The following is a 19092-nucleotide window of genomic DNA, read 5'->3' as shown; positions in this document are numbered from 1 at the left end:
ACTCTTATATTTTACCTTAATTGAGTAAATGGATAAAGTCAAGGGTAGAGCTGAGGGGAAGACAAGAGTTGGGTCCTGCAAATGTGGGCACCAGTGGACTTGTGCGAACGGAGCTAAACAGCGAAGAGGAGCTTGCTGTGGAAAATCACTCTCGGAGCCCTTGATTGATCTGTTTTTGTTCACCAGCATTTGCATTGATCAGCTTTGCTTGGGTGCCTCTCCGGTATCAATCACATCACCTTCCTTTTTCCTTGACCTCTAAATATTGACAGCTCCCAGAGAACCTTAGTTTTGAGGCTCTCCTGGTCTATTGCACCTGCTTCTCAGAGTCAGCCCCCTGCTTCCCTTCTCATTTTGGTGCGTGAGTTTCCTGTACATTCACGTCTCACGCCCAAGCCTCGTGGACGCCAGCTGTCTGCTAGTCCTTCCTCCAGCACCTCAAACTCACTTTGTCCCAACTGGACTCACGGTTTTCCCTTGCTCTTCTGCATTTCTGGTTTCTATGGGAGGCACAGAGCACTTGGGTTGCCAAGTGTACAAAGGTACCCGTCAGTCCACCTTCCTGCTCCCTGTTTTTAGATCAGCTGAGCATTTTCTCACTGCGACCACATCTGGAGCTTCCCTGTGCACTGAGCCAGCTCAGCTCACAGTCCTTCCTGAGTGGGATTGACGCCGTGAACTGGGGCCAGAGGAAAGCCAGGGAGACGCTTGTCCCGTTCCTTCTGCTAGGGAACCAGACAGCTGGAAAAGCACTCACCTAGAAGCAGAGCAGAGCAGGAGACCACACAGTGCCTAACACCCCGGGGGCCTTCAGGTTGAACACCAGCCCAGGAAGGGGAGGCTGGGAGAGTGGAGGTGAGTGACAGCTCAATTCTCAAGGCCAGGCAGGTCTCATGGGTCCGGGTGAGGGGCAGCCCTGGAGGCAGCTGGGACGGGGCAGGGCTAAAGCAGGTGGTGTTGGGTTCAGGGCCACGGGGGACAGGAGCGCTCCTAGGGCACAAGTCCTACACTTTGCCTGGGCTGGCCTGGATAAGCAAGTGGCAGTTGGAAGCAGGGGGTTCTTTGTCTCCTTTGGGATCCAGGGAGCTTGGCAGCTCTGGGAATCCCTGCATGGAGCATGCAGCCCGGGACAAGCTCCTCCTCCCAACTTCCACATCTGAGAACCGCAGATCGGATACCACCTCTTTCCTCGAAGCCAGCCTTATTTTTTTCCTGTGGGGCTGTGCTGTTCTTTCTAGGACTTCTGTAGCTTTTGGATTTTGCGGAACATTCACATGCTACTTGGTCTACTGTAACTTAGCGCCATTTTTCTAGACTAAAAGCTTTCTGCAGGCAAAACTCATTCAACAATGAAGAGAACGCACTGTTTCCCTTCACTACTGTCTCTGAGTCAGCCCTTCTCAGCTGTTACCCCCACAGGCCTATTGAGCTCACTGGGATCTTCCCAGTGCAGCTCTCCAGGTATTTCCTGTCCTTCCTGCCCTGGGAACTTGAACTCTTTGTGTCTGTGGCGATCACGGGAGGAGCTCTGGCAGTGGGCAGTGGAGGGAAGTGACTTGCGTTCCTTCTGGGCCAGGAGACCCTTCCCAGTGTTCTGTAGCCTTGGGCCTGGCAACTGGCAGTGTGTGCGATGTTGGCACTCATCCTGCGTGCCCACAAACACGCATGAGGGGCAGGGCCCCCTCGTGACACTGCGATGGGACAGGAATGAAGGAGAAATAAGCTTTTGTGGTTTCCAGCCACTGAAATCTGTAGGTTGTTATTGCAGCGTAGCGCGGCCTATACGAGCCGACATAGTTATCCTGTGGGTTTCTCGGCTCTGGACGCGACCAGGGCATCACCAACCCCTGCTGGGAAGGCAGCAGCGTGGGGGAGTGGCCTCTTTAGGCAATGGAGCACCTCCCCCAGCAGCTCACTTCCCTGAGCGGCAGTCATTTAGAGGCAGATGTGCAGGACTGGATGCTGCCTTCCACTCTCCTCTCCACAGGCTGCCTTCTAAATTAATTAAAAACTAGGGGGTGAGCAGAGAAGATAGTCTACGGAGCAGAATGTTCTTTTTATATGTTCACGCCTGCAATTGTATTTTCCCTTGGCTTTGCCAAGTTTTGCGTTTTATGGGAGTTAGCAGGATCGCTCGCCTGGTGGGCAAAAGCATTGTGCTTTCCAAATATGCTGTGACCCACTTCCCTAGAGACGTCGGGGCCTCTGGAGGGGCTGCTTGTGCAGCTGAATAGCTGAGGGTGCAGCTGAGGCCCACGCACCAAATGCTGTATGAGCCTCTGCCTGAAGCAGTGCAGGTGCACGAAGCCAACAGGAAGTTGCACAGGTATTCCTCGGGCAGGGTGGAAAGCAAAGGGCCCCTTCGGCTCTCCTATTGTGCAACAAGGTCAAAAAGGCAAGCTTTGCTGTGGCCTGAGTGCGTGTTGACTGCTCACCCTCAGACACGCAGAATGACGAGAGAGAGATGGGCAAGAGACAGAGATTTAATTGAGTAAAAACTCCAGGCTGTGACGGGGTGGAACGCACAAGGCAGAATTAACAACATAACTTTGTGAATGATGATACAATTCATCAGGATCCCAGGTAAGCGCAGAGAGGGAGGGGGCATCTCTCAGCCCCGAAACACTGCAAAACAAAGGAGAAGGAAACTTTTTTGTGTTTTTTTTTTCTTTTTTTAAATCTCTGTGCAAATGGCCCCAGTCGTGGCAACGTCAGCAAAGCACACACAGCGACCCCAGAGGTGTCTTACGTCAGAGGAAGCCAACAACGCATCAACTTTATGTTTCACTTTGTCCCGGCGCTGGTGTCTCTTTTTATTCTTGTCTCGGAGCGGGAGAGACTGGGCCGGATGAGGAAGTTGGCAGACATTCGGGATTCATTCGTGCTGCAGATTGAGGACCGACTGGCTCCCCTGAGGCACTGGTTGGGGGTGCTGTGAGGCTCCAGGAGCCAAAGGCCTTCCTGGGGTGGGTGGTAGCAGTTGGTTCCGGTGGTATGGGGTCACACTCCGCCCAAACAGCTGGGAGATAGCTGCTCAGATACAAGCAGAACCTCCCGACCAGGGAAATTCTTTCGTGATTTGCACAGACCGTGCACCCTCCCCACAGAGGTGCCAACGGCTCATCCTCACCTGCCCAAGGGTTTCAAGATGATGACTGGGTATGCACTTTGAGCTCACTTCTGGAAGCGCCCTCTTGTGCTAATTTGTGGGTTCCTTGTGACCCGGGGAAACTCCATTGTCCCCTTTCTAGTGTCAGTACCCCCAGCGCCTGCCCGCCTGCCCAGGGAACAAGGTGCCATCTGAAAGGGGTCAGTCTAGGGTCAAGAAACAAAGTGAAGTTTGTCACCCGCCAGGAGTCCTGCTGTGACCTTGGGTTTTCCCCTCACTCTCAAGAGGAGAAGATATATTCATCACGAGACTTGGGGAGAAAAGCTATCTTTACACAGTGGTCCCTAGCCCAGGGCTCAGTACAGGGGGGCGTCCAGGTTTCTCTCCATTGACTTCTTGGACCACAGAAGACAATGCCCCTCAGCAGAGACACCTGTCAGTCTGATGTGGAAGAAAGGTAACTGGCAAGCCGTGGCTCCTACAGCACGCGACGTGTAGAAACAGTAAGATGCCAGGTGCGTGAGTGATTGATGTTCTTGGCCTTCCAAGTCTTCAGCAGGCTTGCTTCTTGTAAGCCACGCACACAGCTCTGGCAACGACACGGTGCAGTCACACGCGGAAGTGGGACCTCCCCTTCTGTGTGGTTAGCAGGGCTATCCCCACTGAGGCTGGGCAAACCAACCGAGCTACCACAGGTGGCATGCAGGCCACCACGGACTCAACAGAACCGGGCCGGGACAATACGCAGTGGTTCAAATATTTTTTTTTTTTTTTTTTTTTTGCTAAACTGAAGTTGGCCTAAGGTAGAGATCAAAAGGAAACAAAACCAAAACAAACCCCTCACAACCACTGAAACAAACAACAAGGAAGTTCTTAGGAATTTAAAGAACTAAAGTTTAAGACGACTATTGTCCCAAAGTCAACAGGGCTGAAATAGGCTTGTACTGCTTTCGTCTCAACCAGGAACACCCTTGCCACAGAAAGGCATACTCGAACTGGTACTTGGATTTCAAAACTCCCCATTCTAGCTAATTGTTTCTTTGATCTGCAGAGGTATTTGAGACAGCAGCATGTTATTTCACGGAATGACAAAGCTATGTATAATGCAGAGATCATTCCAGAATATATGTGTCCCTCTTTCTTCACAATGAAGGCTCTTTTCGAGAACAAAGACCCAATTTTCAAACAAATGTGATCATTAGCCATGGCACATCAGAAAACATGGCGACTTGCCTTTCAGTAGAATCATTTCTAAAGAGAGTCGGTTCCCAAGGGGAATCCAGACGGTTGGCAGTTCACGAGGAAAGACAACGAGATCGGGGAGCAAGGGACCCTGCACGTACCTGCTGGCAGGTCACACACACCTCGGGGGTCTTGCCATTTCCACACAGGACCAGGAGTCCCAGTCTTGGTTTATGTCACGCCAGAGAAGAGCTTCGAAGACCAGTAATCGGCCTTTAAAGGCTCTTCCATCCGTCCGGACCGGGCTCGCCAGGTGCTGCAGGTGCAGGCATAGCTCCTCCCACTTCCTCCTTTCTCCATGCCTGTGGAGCTCGGTGGAGACGCAGACCTTCAGGAATCCCATGCACCTCTCTGGGAAACACTGCTATTTTACACTGTGTTTTATAGAAGCAACTCCTGGGCTCTCTACCTTTCGTTTCGTCCTGCTTCTGTTTTCCCGCCCTTGCTCCACAGCAGATCCATAAAAAGTGAAATAAAGAATCACAGAAACATCACCTTGGGAGACAGAAAGACTAAGACAGATCTGACCACACGACAAGGATCTCGGCCCTGGCCTACGCGGGAGCAGTCAAGACTCTGGAGTGAAGCGGGCCGCCGCCGCCGCCGTGAGCGCACAGCTCTGTGCTCAGACGGCAGGACAGGTGCAACATCGCCGAGTCCCGTCCGTCCGTGTGGCCGGGCCGGGCAGCTCACGGCGTCGGAGGCGGTTTCGGAGACGGGCACGAGCTCTCGCTGTCGAAGCTGGCGGCTCGGCCCTGCCACTGCGGAGAGGAGAAGAAGGGGGTTATTGGCGGCCCGAGGAAGCTACACTGCCACCTGCACAGCTTAACCGGCCCATGCACTGGATTCACCTCCTCTCCCGGCTTCTCCGTAAGCTTTCTTGAATTTCGCCGTGAGCCATGCAAAAACAGAAGGAAAACAGCTTAGAGCTTCTAGTTTGGAATTCCCGATTTCTCAGAACAAGACCTACGGCAGCGATAATTAAAGCCTTCTTCACTCTACAGAGCGTGCGCGTCTGTGTTGTAATGAGAAGCTAAGACCGGCCCGGTCCTGAGTGCTTCAGCCATTTCCACACCGGCAGTCGGATTATGTTAGCAGTGAAAGAGGCAGTAGGCAGAGCGTGCCCTTGCTGGCAAGAACCCACCATCATGAATTATTAGCCATTTGTCTGGGAGCTGTTAGACAGCTGAAAACCCACATTGCTTTAGCTTTGGGCTCTCAGTGCGGCCCAGGGCATATCTGTGAAGAGGTAGGAGGTGGGAGGAGGAAGCAGTCCCTCCCCCTGTCAGGTATCCCTGGCCCCTTGATCCCCCACAGCTCTCTTGTCTTGCAGATGCCTTCCCTTGGCCCTTGGGGAAATCTGGTGGGGTAAGGAGGCGTAATGGAGCGAAGGTGAGGTCTGGGGATGGAGGGACCTGTGGCCTGAGCCGTTCAACCCCCTTTAAATGGAAAAGGCAGCCGCCACTGCAGTAGTGGATCCAACCCGTGACCATTCTTGACCTGCTTGCGGGCTGCACACCTGAAAGTATGCAGTGAAACAGTGATAATGCTTACTAATTCTGCCCTGGATTGTAGAGACCCAGTAATCCCCTAGGTGCCTGGCAGACAGGGCTCTGGAGAGACAGGGTACACAGGTGGTGGAAATGGCCTTCCTAAACCCGCAAGTGCAGCCCCTTCTGTTTCTCATTAGCTGCTGGGGTCTCCACGGTGGAGGGATGGGGCCGAGTAGAGCCTGCGACCATGCACTGTGCACGTGATGGGGTGGATGGGGAGGGTACGGTTCCCCCGACACAGCCACTTCTAGACAGAGCTGAGCCACCTGTGGCAAACAGACCATTTGCCATCCAGCGTCACCTACAGAGTAGACGGGAAACCCACAGAACCGAGGGGAGCCAGACCTACTGAGCAGCCAGAAGCTCCCGTTCTAAGGAATGCCTCTGCGGTTCCTCTTTGAGGCTCCGCATGCCCCAGGCTGGCCAATCTGAAGATCTTTACAACTAACCGAAGGCCAGGCCATCAGGTAGCAGCCACCACGGTGTGGTCTGGACCTGGGCTATCTCGGCAGTGCCATGACTGGAGGAGGCGGGCTTGGGAGATCATCCTTTGAAACCACAAGAGAACAAAGACACAGAGAAGTCAAGTGCAGCCGGTCTCCTCTCACTCCCAGCGTGCTGCTCTTTCCACTCCGTCCTGCCGCGGCCTTAGCACGGGCCACACCACGGGAAGAAGGAGACACAAAATGTAACAAGAAACCTAACCTCTTGGGGTCCACACCAGATACTTACTCCTAACTCCGGGTGGCAGTCTCTCTGCTGGCAGCCTCCACGGGACTGAAATCACAACCGGGGAGTTCCCTGGTGAAATATTTTAGATAAATAAATGCCTGGTTGTCGAGCCCACTGCGACTTCTGATTTGAGTGTTACTTAACCAGACGGTGACACACGGTGATTACTGATGCTGTCATCTAACAGCCCTGCAGGGCAAGAATTCCACTTTTCCCGTTCCAACCTCTGAGATCTGGGAAATGGACACTGTGAGTCCTGGCTTCTCCCTTGCGTGCTCAAGACACTTAAACAACCTGATGGATGGGCCGGGGCAGAGGAGACGGCGTGAAATGGCTACACTCAGTACTTCTGTGCTTTTACATAACAGTCCAAAGAGTAGTCCCACAGAGCAGGGTTGGTTATCCGGAACAAATGAAGAAGGAACACTGGCTCCCTCGCTCGTCCCTGACTTTCCCTATGAAGATAAACAAAGAGAGGAGATGGGGCTCGTGCAGCGTGGCGGGGGTGGGGGGGGTGGGGGTGGGTAAATGATTCCGGGCTTCTTGGCTTCTCAGGGTGGCTCCTGGGAGAACCGCCCTGTAGCTTATGGTTCCTGGGTTGGGGGTGGGAGGCGGGGGCTGGGGGCTGTGTTCCAAGAAGGTCTCTGTCCCTTAAAGGCACGTTCCTCCAGAGATCTGAAATCTCTGGCAGGTGACCTGAACTTGGCCCTGGGTGGTGACGATGACACGAGGCTCTAGGCAGGAGTGCTGAGAAGACAAGGGGGCTGGCGCCCGTGAGGGCTTCTTCACGGGTCTTTATTCGCTTAAGAATCCCAGCAGGGAAAAATATCTTTTCAGTTAATTTGTTTCCTTCAACCTTATTTTAAACCCCACACAGGCGAGCAGGTATGGTGCCCTCTGTTCTCATTAATAAAAAAGAAATGATCACAGCACTTGAAGCTCCACGAAGAACGGTGCAAGATAAATACAGACTGCTTGCCAGATAGGATGCCATTTATCTTCCTGGGAGCTCAGAGGAAGACTTTATGCACTAAACAAATGGGAGATTCAGGTTTCAGGAGCCAGGCTCTTGCTCAACGTCTAGAACAGGACTAAGGGGAGGCAGGGCATGAGCCGTGAGCATGACCTGAGGGCCGTCTCACGGTCAAGTCTCACGGGACCACAGACCGCCTTTCCTTCCTCCTAGCCGGGTGGGGTTTCAGACGCATTTTTATAAAGCTATCTATGCTGCAGGTGCTAAAAGTGCTGGCAAGAATTGTATGCAACCGGGTGCTGCTGAGATCCTAACCTCCAAGGCTAATGTATTTTTCAGCTTCTTCGCACAGAGGCACAGGCTGAGCGCGCGGGGAGGACGGGCTGGGAGCTCAGGGTAGAAGGTCACGGACAAGGGAAGCCCCAAGGGTTCGAGTCAGTTTCTTCTCTTTCCCTTTTCCGCATACTGCTACTTTTCCCCTTCTCTGTCTCATCAAACATTCATGTTCAAGGGCCTCATTCTACATTATCTTTCTTTCCTTTGCAGTCAGGACTAGTGAGTCAGAGTGCTCAAAGCAACAGGACCTGGAATCAATTATTTGGCTTAATTGGGTCGCATCCGTCGTGAAGGAGGGCGATTCCGGAGCCTTGTCACAGCACCTCCGTGGTACCCTGCAGCCCCATTTCTAGCCGCTGCTCTGCCAGCGGCTTCCACTTTGCCGTGGACAGCCACAGTGGAAGTTGTGGGCTCATGGGCTCAGCAATCACAGAAAAGCAGAGACGGGAGGGGCCCAATTTACCAAGCAGGAAACCAAACACCAGAGCTGTAGCAGATAACGCCTCTGCCTGTGATGCCAGCATCCCAGATAGGCACTGGTTTGAGTCCTGGCTGCTCCACTTCCCATCCAGCTCCCTGCTAATGTGCCCAGAAAAGCAGCAGAAGATGGCCCAAGTGCTTGGGCCCCTGCACCCACATGGGAGGCCTGGATGAAGCTCCTGGCTTCGGCCTGATCAGCCCTGGACTTTGTGGCCACCTGGGGAGTGAACCAGCAGATGAAGAGTCTCTCTCTCTCTCTCTTTCTCTCTCTGTCTCTTCCCCTCTCTCTGTAACTCTTTCAAGTAAATAAATGAAAAAATTTTTTTAAAGAAACAAGGTCAGAGCTGGCAGTGAGTTGCCAGCCCACCAGAGGCCTCTCGGCTCCCAGTCCATGCCCTAGCCCTAAGCACTTCAGGGTACTCGCACTCGCTCTGGAATCTCTCCAGAGGCTTAGGCAGGGTGGCAGCTGTCACAGTTGCCCCTGGTTGGGGCAGCATTGCATGTAGTGAGCTGCCAGAGGTTGCCTGGGGATCTGCGCAGCAGTACCTCCTGTCTAGGTGGGGGCTGGCCAGGGCACCTCACCTACACTGCCCCAAGGGCCTTCGTCACAAGGTGGGGAGAGGCGGACACGCCCCCCGGGGGGCCCGAGAGCCAGGGACTGGCCTTCCTTATGACACCGTCACAGAAATGTCCAGCCGCAGCTGGCAGGGGTTTGCCCTGCTGCCCTATTCCTTGATGCCACCAAAAAAGGCCGTGGGGCAGGAGCCTCAGACAGCTCTCACCTACCTGGGCAGGTGAACCAGACAGCCTGGCTCCCTGGAAGCCACGGTTCCCCCATGTCCGCTCCCCTCAGCCCTCCGTCTCTCTGGGGACACTTCCCACTGTCAGAAACCGGCCCATCCACCCCGAGAGGGCAGGGCACCAGTAGCTCCATTGGGATTGCTGCTCGTTCCTGCATCAGTGATCTGTCCTGGGGGCAGGGACTCGTGGTCAAGGGGGCTTTGGGGCCACGTGATGGAAGGGAGAAAGCTGTTTTGCTTTCGTGGGTCCTCCTCTCTCACACTCTGCAGACTCATAGGTGTGGAGCCTGTTAGAATGAGGGGGTGATCCCCCAGCTGTGCAGGATACAGACTGGGGTCTGACATGCTGAAAATGAGGCTTACGGCTCGTCCGGCCACCCTGAGCCCCAACCCACTTGAGAAAGAGCAGGCCTGGGGACGACAGAGGTGACAGATCCCAGGATCTGACCTTGGCAGGGTGCAGTAGGGGCTGAGGCAGGCTAGGTCACCCAGAGGGACATCTCCTTTGCAGCTGAGAGAGAAGTGACAGGCTCCAGCTATAAGCACGCCAACAGGATCAAGACTGGAGCCCAAGTCTCAGGACTCCCGCCCAGTGCTCTTTCTCCATGACGTCTCTGCCAGGGGTTAGCCAGAAAGCCAGACACTCTGGGGCCATGGAGAGAAATCTGCTCCTGGGTGCTCTCCATGCACGCCGTGAGAACTGCCAAGTGTCGGCCTGGCTTGAGCCTCAGGGAACTTCCTGTTCTCACGGGCACAGAACTTCTTACCCCTTCTGGGAGAGCACAGACCAGGCCCAGGGGCTTAGTGAAAGCAAGGGGCAGGCTTCTTGGAAGCTCTTGTTTTCCACTAAAAACTCAGAGTTGCTTTCAGCTGCCCAGCAGCGGGGGGCTTTTTCTGGCGGCAGCCTCTGCCTTCCTCCTCCATTCCCTTCATGCCTGTGACACAGCGGGTGAGAAGCACGTGGCCCCCACGACCTCTTCCCACCAAAGGCCGGGGGTCTCGCAGCAGCCGACTGCCATTCTCCAGCCCACGTCGCCATGCAGCACACGTGCCCAGGGCCAGGCGACCACACCCACCTCTTTGAAGGATTTCTTTACCTCCACCAAGGAGTGCCAGTGTGCGATGGGCTTGCGTGGGTACGCCAGCATCTCGTTCCAGTGGTCCCTGCCCAGGCCTTCGGCGCTGATCCCCACGCGGCACACTCCTATGATCTCGTTGTGGCCCACTCTGAGGGAGAAACCAAGGTCCCCGCGTTGGCTACCACTTGAGCTGTGATAGAGGGAGGCCCCGGGGCGGGCCTCTGCCCCGCGGGCTCTGAACACAACGGCTCAGTAGCGGGGTGTCGGCAGCAGTGACACCTTGCCTAGCCTCCTGGAGGGGGCCACTGGACACACACAGCACAGCCAGATGTTAGAAACTCGTCTGGACTCTTGGGAGATGGTGGGCAGATGGCCTGACTCTGGGGAGTGGGAGAGTTTGCGTCTTCACTCATTTCCCTCGGCCGACTCATGACAGCCTCCCTGGAGACATCAGCATTTGGAAATAGATCAACCTGCTCAGAGCGCCGTGGCCCCCAGCAGCTGGGAGTGATTGATTCCCTCATGGAGAGCATCAGTCACCACTCGAGGATGCTCGTCAAGCACCGACTATGCCTGGACACTTAGGCGAAGAACCCCGGACGGAGGCTGTGTTGCTTGGTTTCTCTCTCTTTTAGCTACGGGGACAACTACAGCAAAGGGGCCAAAGGGGGCTGAGTGGTTGGAAAATGGTTTTGAGCCAGGCTTGATGGAAGAACAGGATGAGTGGAAGAGAAGAAATGTATCTGAGGAAGGGAGAATTAGGTTCTTGAGCAGGGCAGGTGCAGAGAGCAAGTGGTCCTTTAGAAGGTGGGTCTTTGCTGGCTGAACCGGGGGGGGGGGGGGCGGGGGGCAATCGGTGGCTGCACAGCCATGCTGGAGTGAGGGTGGTGACAGCAGCAGGAACAGAGAGGATGGAGAGGCACTTTAAAGGGACTCAGAGCCAGAGGGAAGAAGGGAAGTCAGGGAACGGAAAGGTGGACCTGTCTGTCCCTGATGGACATGAGCCAGAGAGGAAGGAACGCTCGGGCCCACTGCCAAGGGAGAATCCATGCCTTTCTTCAACTTCCTGGGCCTGGCTTTGGAGGAGGCGGATCTGAGGCCAAAGGGCACGTGAACCCTGAGCTACAAGGTTCAAGGTCAAGGAGCCCTAAGGGGTGGGGGTGAGGGCTGGGGAATCGTGTCCCTGCGGGAGCTGTACCCACCGATCATAATCCATCACCGAGATGAGCAGGCTGACTTGATCCATGTTTTCGGGGGGAATGTCAAAGATGATGGCCTCATTGTAGACAGGATTGAGCGTGTTCTTCTTTATGGTGGTCTTCTTCTTCTTCAGTCTCCGCCCGTCACAGAGCAGGGACACTTTGACATACGGGTCTGTGCCAATGGGGACCGTGCAAAGGGAAGGCAGCATGTCAAACAGATGTCCCCAAACCCCATTTGCAGCTGTGGGCCTGAAGCCCCACACCTACCACTGCTCCTCAGACGGGATCAGCGGGCTGGTAAGATAATTAAGTCACCTGGAATTTATGTAGCACACCTGTCTCCAAGGACAGTCTGTGCTTAATAAACAGTCTTTAGCTACCTCGGTTTTCTTGGGAGAGTGCCTAATGGACTTTTGCTAATAGGAAAGCTAGCCCCGAATGAGACAGCGCACCTGCTTACAGGTACTCAGCTCGAAGTCCTAAATCCTAGCCCCACAGAGGCTGGCTGGCTCCACAGGGCCACGAAGCTGAACGCCCACACTGCTTTTCTTTCCCCCATGTAGAGTCTCCTTTTCTCAGGAGGACTTTGCCAGCACTATTAACCAGAGGATAAGGGGCATAAAAATAGAACTCAGCAATGCCCAGGGAGTAGCGACGTGTCAGAGTGAAGTGAGCAGCAACAATCCCCGCCCCACCTGACTCTGGGTCCCATTGTAACCTCATTTCCATTCGGCACCAGCAAGGGGGGACGTGGCCCTGCCCACTCCCCAGCAGCGGGGTGGAGGGAGCTGGGGCCCCGGGGAGTCTCAGGGCAGCTGGTTGGCATTCCATTTCTCAGTGGGATCTTGGATTCTTTCCACCCTGCCCTGAGCTATCTTTTTATTGAACTTCCACGTGCCTCCTGATCTCATCTCTTCTTTAGATATCTGAATGAGTGCTTCACGGTCATCTTTCCACCCTGAAATTTTCTACTCAACCAAATGAAGTGGCACCTATTGTATCTCACAGCACAGGTGCCGTGGTCACCATCATCACTGTTATTTATGCTGCCAGCTCAGGAAAGGGGGGTGCAGCTCACAGGTAATAATAGCTCTGGAGACGCTGATGTGCAGAGACACTTTTTGTTCAGAAGCCAGGGCTCAGGGGAAGCTGTCAGAGGCGCTGGCCCAGGCAGCTGCTCCCACAGCTCTGAATCACAGGTGCTCGGATCCTCCTCCTGGACACGAGAGCACCTGCTAAGCACTCCTACGCCCATGGCGCAGGCTACAGAAACTGCACCCCCCTGGCAGAAACTGAGCCTTGAGGACATTCCTGCAGACGGCTCATGCGCCCCGATCAACCAGTGTGACAGCAGCGGCTGCATGTTAGCCACCGGGACACGTGGGTTTACGTATGGGGAAACTGGGGAGCCCACAAGGTGTTTAGTCAACCTGCTGTCTCTGCCAGCTCATGTCCCTGTGTCAGGGCCCCTTCTCTTTCAGGGAAGAAGCAGCTTTTGCGAGCTGGTGGAAGACAGCTTTCTGGCTCCCACCGGCTGTGCTCCCTATACGTATGCTTCAGCACGCAGTGCAGGTGGCGAGAGCCAGCCCCAAGACCCGTCTGTAACACGGAGGCTTCTAAACTCGCTGAAGGTGCACACTGCCACCAGAAACATCTTCAGGCTCGAGGCTTATTTTCCTGCTCGCCCTATTTCCATGACTCCCACGTGGAGCACATTTCTATGTCATGAGGCTCATGGAGATACAGGCAGAGCTGCTGGTGCCACGAGCCACTGGCAAACGCAAATTCCCTGGGCATATTTTCCTTGTTGGAACAGTCTCTCTTCCCAGCAGCCTTGAGGCAGAGCGATGACTGTCCCCTAAGGATCGCAGGAGCAGAAGTTGGTGGCGTCCAGCGAAATGTTGGCCCCACAAGGTCTTGGGGTCCTTTTCCCTCCTAGAGACTCTGGCGGCCGAGGGAGGGGCACAAAGACCAGCAGTGTATTTCAGCCTCATTGTCACAGGAACTATCAAACCCCAGCATTTAATATGTGCCAGGCACCCTGCTATGAGATGGACATACATCAGGTCACCTGAACTCCACATCGACCCTGTAAAATATTTCTCATTACACCCCCATTTTATGGATAAGGAAATTGAAGCTTAGAAGCATTAAGGAACTTGCCCAAGATTTGGATGCAGGGCTGTGTGCCTGCAAAGCTCCCATTTCTGGCCATTTGGCTCAAAGCTGTGCAGACCAGCTGTGGCAGAGATGAGCAGGCTGACTCACGCCCACTCCTCTGTGGCATACTGGTCCTCCTTACTGTTTCGCACTACCTAAATTTCCATGATTCTAGCAGATAGGCTTAGAGAATTGATTTGGGGCTGGCTTAGCTTAGATGAGAGACTTTACAGGTCAATGCCTGTAAGCTCCATTTACTCCCCAGTTTATTCCCACATTAAGCTAGTCAGAGCTAAAAACAATCTCACTCATCTTCAAAAACAGGAGCTCTTGGGGCTGGAGTTGTGGCACTAGCATCCCATATGGGTACCAGTTCATGTCCCGGCTTCTCCACGTCTAATCCAGCATTGCTGCTAGTGGCCTGGGAAAAGCAGCAGAAGTTGGCTCAAGTTCCTGGGTCCCTGCCACCCTATAGGAGACCCTGATGAAGCTCTTGGTTCCTGGCTTCAGTCTGGCCCATCCCTGGCTGTTGCAGCCACTTGGGGAGTGAACCAGCAGAAGGAGGATTCTCTCTCTCTAACTCTGACTTTCAAATGAATAAACAAACAAATCTTTAAAAAACAAAAGCAGGAGATCTAGCTTGAGAGGCTGCTGACATGTGCACCTCCCCCCCCATCACCCTGGGGGCAGCTTCCTCATGCTGTCAGTTCATTCATTCACTTGTTCAATCATTCAATTTCCCAAACGCAAGTGTTCCACGTGCTGCGCCAGATACTTGCTTGCAACAGACAGAAAGCTGGAAGCAAAGAGGACCCCAGCTGAGACTGAATACCAGGTTTCCAGCCCAGGTAGCCGAGAGGGGCAGCTGTGAGGGGGACGTCACAGCCCAAGCCCTCTGGTTTGGGGTAGCCTGCGCGATGACCTCCGTCGCCTCCCTGCAAGCTCTCTTCTCTGGCACACCCGTTGAATGGCACCAGAGCATGCAGGGTGGGCACTTGGGCAGCCTGCAGAGACCTCAGTGAATTTCCATCCCCAGCACGCACTTACTTTGCTGTGAAAATGAAATTGACTTTGCTGTATTTTGGGAGAAGCCAGCTTACTGCTGCCTAAGAGCTTTTCACAGTTCAGGCACAGGTCTGGTGACCACCCTGCTGCGTGCCGGGAGCTTCTGGGGGAGGAGGAGCTCGCTGGCCTGGGAGGAGAGCGGCAGAACCGTGGGGACCAGCCGCACGTTCCAGCCTCATTGTCGCAGGAAGCTGCAAAGCCTCGACCTCAGGGTTTCCCCGCAACTTTTCCCTCGTGTCCTCTCCTCTACACCGGGCTGCCCCTGGGCCTGGGTGTTTTCAGCTGCATCGTGGTCTCTCTGTGGTAACTGGGATTATATCAAGGCGTCTATCAGGAAATGAATAATTAATAAATACAAAGGAAATACAAGGGAAATCTTCAATATACTTGCATTTCCAGCCAAGTTCAGAGGCACCTCCCAAGTGGTAACAGAGGCTTCCAAGTGGTAACAGGAATCATCAGAGGATCTTGGGCAGGGGCCTGGGGGTTAGAATGAGCCTCCCCATCCTTGCTCTTCTGAGTGCAGCCCAAACTGCTCTCTGTGTACAGGGACGGGAGGTGGGGGGTGTTCAGGACTCAAGCAGCAAGCCACTCCTTTGCTATTTTGAACTGATTTTGTTTTAAATTTATTTGAGAGGGAGGGAGAGAGCGAGCGAGGCGAGAGAAACACTCTTGCGCACTAGTTCACAACAAAATGCCCACAATGGCCTGGGAACGCCAGGAGCTGGGAACTCTGTCCAGGTCTCCCATGTGAGTGGCAGGACCCCAATCACGAGAACATCACGGCTGCCTTGCAGGGCGCACACAGGCAGGAAGCTAGAGTCTGGAGCGGAGCTGGGTGTCAAACCCAGGCACTCTGATGTGGTACAAGTGGGCGTCGCTGAAGCGCCAGGCCAAACGCCTGCCCCTCTATTATTCCCCTACTCAACTGTCTTCCCCTACACCGACCTGCGGAATCGTGGCCGAGGGACTGAACCTCTGACCCCATGTCCAGCCTGCAGGGCGCTGCAGGTGCACCTGAGCGAGCCTTTCCTTTGTTGTAAAAACAAGGCTACATCTCCGGCCTTGCTCTTTGAGTGCCGAGGCAGAGGCCAGCAGCCCTGCAGGAGAAACTCATGCAGAAATGCACTGTGCTTGCCAGGGCATTTGCTCCTTGACCCAGGACACAGGCTGCCGCCCCAGGCCTGGGTGCACCTGTGGACATCTACGCTCCCACTCCACGGAGCCCTTCTGTGAGTCCTGGGGCCCCTCATATACCTCAAAGACTGTCCTCACTTTTTTTTTCTTTTGCTCCTATGGATTTCTTTCTTATCATCTCCTTCCTCTAAGAGAATGATTGAGAGCAACAGCTAATCTCTACCAAGTGCTTATTATAATGCAGTCAGGTACAATTCTAAATATTTACATGGCTTAATTTGTTCATCCAGGCAAGGTATCATCATTCCTGCTCTTCAGACTCAGAAACCGAGGCATCTACACAGCGGGGAGGTGGTGGGAGCGGAGCTGCTGCCCACGCCGCTGCCCCGCTGCTGGTGCCCAGCTCTGAGACACTGGCAGGTCTTAGCCAGCCTCCTCAAACCCCCTTCTGCACGCTAAGGTCTGGCCGGTGGGGAGGGGCGGGGAGGCACCTGAGTAGCCTGTGATGTCCATCGCCTTGAGGTTCCGGCACTTGATCACGGTGAGCGTGAGCCTGCCCGCAGTGGGCAGGTAGCACAGGGAGAACATGATCTCCCCCAGGTCCACGCTCTCCTGCAAGGAAGCACACGAGAAGGCGGGTGAGGGGCGTGCGGCAGCTGCCGGAGGAGAGCCCAGGGTCCTGGCAGGAGATTCTTGGGGTACGGTGCCATGTGTGTAAGACCCTAGAGGTGGCCACCATGCTGGGAGTAACTGGGGAGAGAAGGCAGAGATCACAGTGTCACCCCCACCACCAGAGTTTGCCCCCTGCGTGGACACCCGCTCTTGCTCTGACCAGATTCTGGGCTCAGAGCTGGCCAGCGCCCTGCCCGACGTGCGCCCCTTGCCTGAAGCCTGCAGCCGCCGACATCTTGGGGGGCCCCAGTCCTGTTCTGCAGCTCACTGAGCCCCTGGATTTCCCGCCCACCCAGGTATGTATGTGTGGTCCCGGCAGTGTCCCCAACAAGATCCAGGCTGCAGCCCACAGGGGTCCCCTCTGCGGCCCTCCTGCTTCTGTCCCCCAGCCCAGCGGCTCGTCATCAATCCCTCTGCTTTGGCAGCGTCCACGCCCAGGGCTCTAACGTGCAATCTCGGCGTGAGAGCGCAAGGCAGCGGTGCCTGCCCGGGGCGCGCTGCTCATGGGGGAGGCCCACAGCCCCCACCCCACACTGGACATCACGTCCTGGACCCCTAGGAGTTCTTCAGGAGCAGACACGGCAGGGGCCATGCGCTCTGCTGCCTCTCCTTCCCCGCGCAGCGCCAGGAGCAAGGTTCCCTGGGCGATTCCGAGAGGACACAAAAACTCCTTAGCGAGCCTGTGCATGGGTCGTATGGAGCAGCGCCTTCCAGAGCCCGTCCTCTCTGCTCCCCATGACGAGTGGGGAGGGGCGCTGTCACTGAGCATCCTCCCCCCGCAGATTCGAGGTCCTCGGGGCTCTGGGATGGTGGAGCCAGGCTGGACGCCAGGGTTTGGGTGGCTCTGACTTCAGGCGGGGCCACCTAGTCATCTGTTCATTCATTTACCCAGTGATCACTAAGCACCTGTGATGTACTAGGTGCTGAGAGGGGAGACAACGAAACAGACACAAATCCTTGCCTTCATGGGCTTTCCTTTCATCAGGGCCGAGCAGGACAAGAGAGCTACATAAGTACGTGGGACAGGCAAGAGCATCAAGAAGAAAAAAGGCAGAGAACGCCAGGGAGGCTACACTTGCTGAATCTTCAGGCAGGGAAGGCCTCCCGGAGGAGGTGTCTTCTCAGAAAGAGAGGAGTCAAAGGTGACTTTACGTTTCTTGTCCACACCTCACAAAGAGCCAGTCTCTACTGAAGACTCGCTGGAGTCCTGAGCTGGAGTCCTCACCAAGCCCTCTCCCACCTCCTTCCAGAGCATGTAGTCCCAAGGTTCTCCTCTAGATGGCATTAAACCCACCGTTTCCACCCCACCCGGAACAGATCCAGCAGGAGCACAAGGTGAATGAATACCCCAGTTCCCCAGGAGAGGGTCTGGCTGCTGCCGCCACCTCCAGCACACAGGACCCTGCAGCCTCCACAGCACCTGCGATCAAGACCAGCACCCACGGAGCTCTTCCACGGTTACGTTCCCACCTCGGAGGCTCGCTGGGGCCCTGCGTGGCAGGCATTGTGTCTGCTACTCCCTGGGCTTCGTGCACTCGGTTTAAACACTCTGCCCCGCCAAGGGAACTCCCCTGGGAGTCCCTTGGGCGAGTGTTCATGCCCTCCACCTGTGAGCTCCCCTTCCCGCTCACCCAGGAAGCGTCTCCAGGTAACCCTGGCTCCTCTACCCCTTGGGTGCCGCTTCAGCCACCTGATCCATCTGTGTGCACTCCCGCGCTCTGTGGTGAGAGTACAGTCCCCACGCCTCTCACACGCAGTGTAGCCTAGTGGGGTGCAACCAGTTCAAGAAGACGCCAGGGTCCCCAGTCTCCCCAGTCCCCAAATGAGGGAGACACAAACTGCCCCGTGCCCCAGCCTCGCAGGAAGGTGACAGTTCCTGTGCCATGCAGGAAACAAATCCTTGTCCACCTGGCCGAATGGTCCTTTTCCTGAGGAAGAAGGAGAAGCTCTGGCCCCTGCCTTTCCCTTAGCAACCCCCCAAGGCCCGCTCCTGCCCCGAGTCACAGAAACGCTTTCAGACTCAGTAAGCCGGAAACCGGCACCAGCACTTACTACAGCCCGCGGTGCGCAGGCGTCCTGCCTGGTCCTTGGCTGAATTCCCTGGTGAGCCCACGAGGTAGGTGCTCTCACCACCCCTGCTGCACACAGAGCAAGTGACTGATTCCTGAGGTCAAGAACTTGGCCACGGCTGCATAATTCTGAGTGCTGCAGTGCCAGACGGCCACACACCCGTGCCATGCCCAGGCCCAGCTTGCCCTGGGGCTCTCAGCAGATGGGGTCCTGTCTCACTTCCTCTCCCGGTTCTCTGTGCACCTCTGCTCTCGCTCCGGTCCCGTTTGGCCCCAATTCTTCTCTTTCTCCTCCTTCACTTGGACAATCCCAAACCTGCTGCAGAACCCAGGGTTGAGTCTCCCCAGGGACCCTTACCCAGGGCCCATCTCACACTGAGCATCGCTCCCCCAGCATCCCGCAGGGCTTCCCACCCTGGAACAGCTCACGTCATCAAAGCCCCTTCCCCAGCATCTTGAGACGAGAGGCCCAGTGGTGCTGGT

The 19092-nt window shown here is 55.3% G+C and overlaps 1 protein-coding gene across 4 annotated transcripts in view; it reads right to left on the bottom strand.

The window, feature by feature from the left end:
* Nucleotides 1-2315: 2315 nt before the first annotated feature.
* SYT6 (synaptotagmin 6) overlaps nt 2316-19092 on the bottom strand; it is a 61187-nt gene continuing 44410 nt past the window's right edge. Inside the window, exons 4-8 of one of the 4 annotated variants that reach the window (XR_007923500.2) lie at nt 16360-16480; nt 11507-11678; nt 10302-10452; nt 6637-6705; nt 2316-5112 (exon numbers count right to left, since the gene is read on the bottom strand). Coding sequence is in view for 2 of the 4 variants with exons in the window: in XM_051856140.2 (XP_051712100.1) it covers nt 5041-5112; nt 10302-10452; nt 11507-11678; nt 16360-16480 (516 nt within the window). In the remaining 2 variants the exon portion in view is untranslated. The remainder of the gene's footprint in view (nt 5113-6636; nt 6706-10301; nt 10453-11506; nt 11679-16359; nt 16481-19092) is intronic. The other 3 variants (XR_007923501.2, XM_051856141.2, XM_051856140.2) reach the window with 3 other exon arrangements.

This window comes from Oryctolagus cuniculus, chromosome 7, assembly GCF_964237555.1.
Source record: "Oryctolagus cuniculus chromosome 7, mOryCun1.1, whole genome shotgun sequence".
In the NCBI taxonomy this organism is placed as follows: Eukaryota; Metazoa; Chordata; class Mammalia; order Lagomorpha; family Leporidae; genus Oryctolagus; species Oryctolagus cuniculus.
Note: the sequence above shows the minus strand (reverse complement) of the source record. Positions and strands in the feature narration are given on the sequence as shown.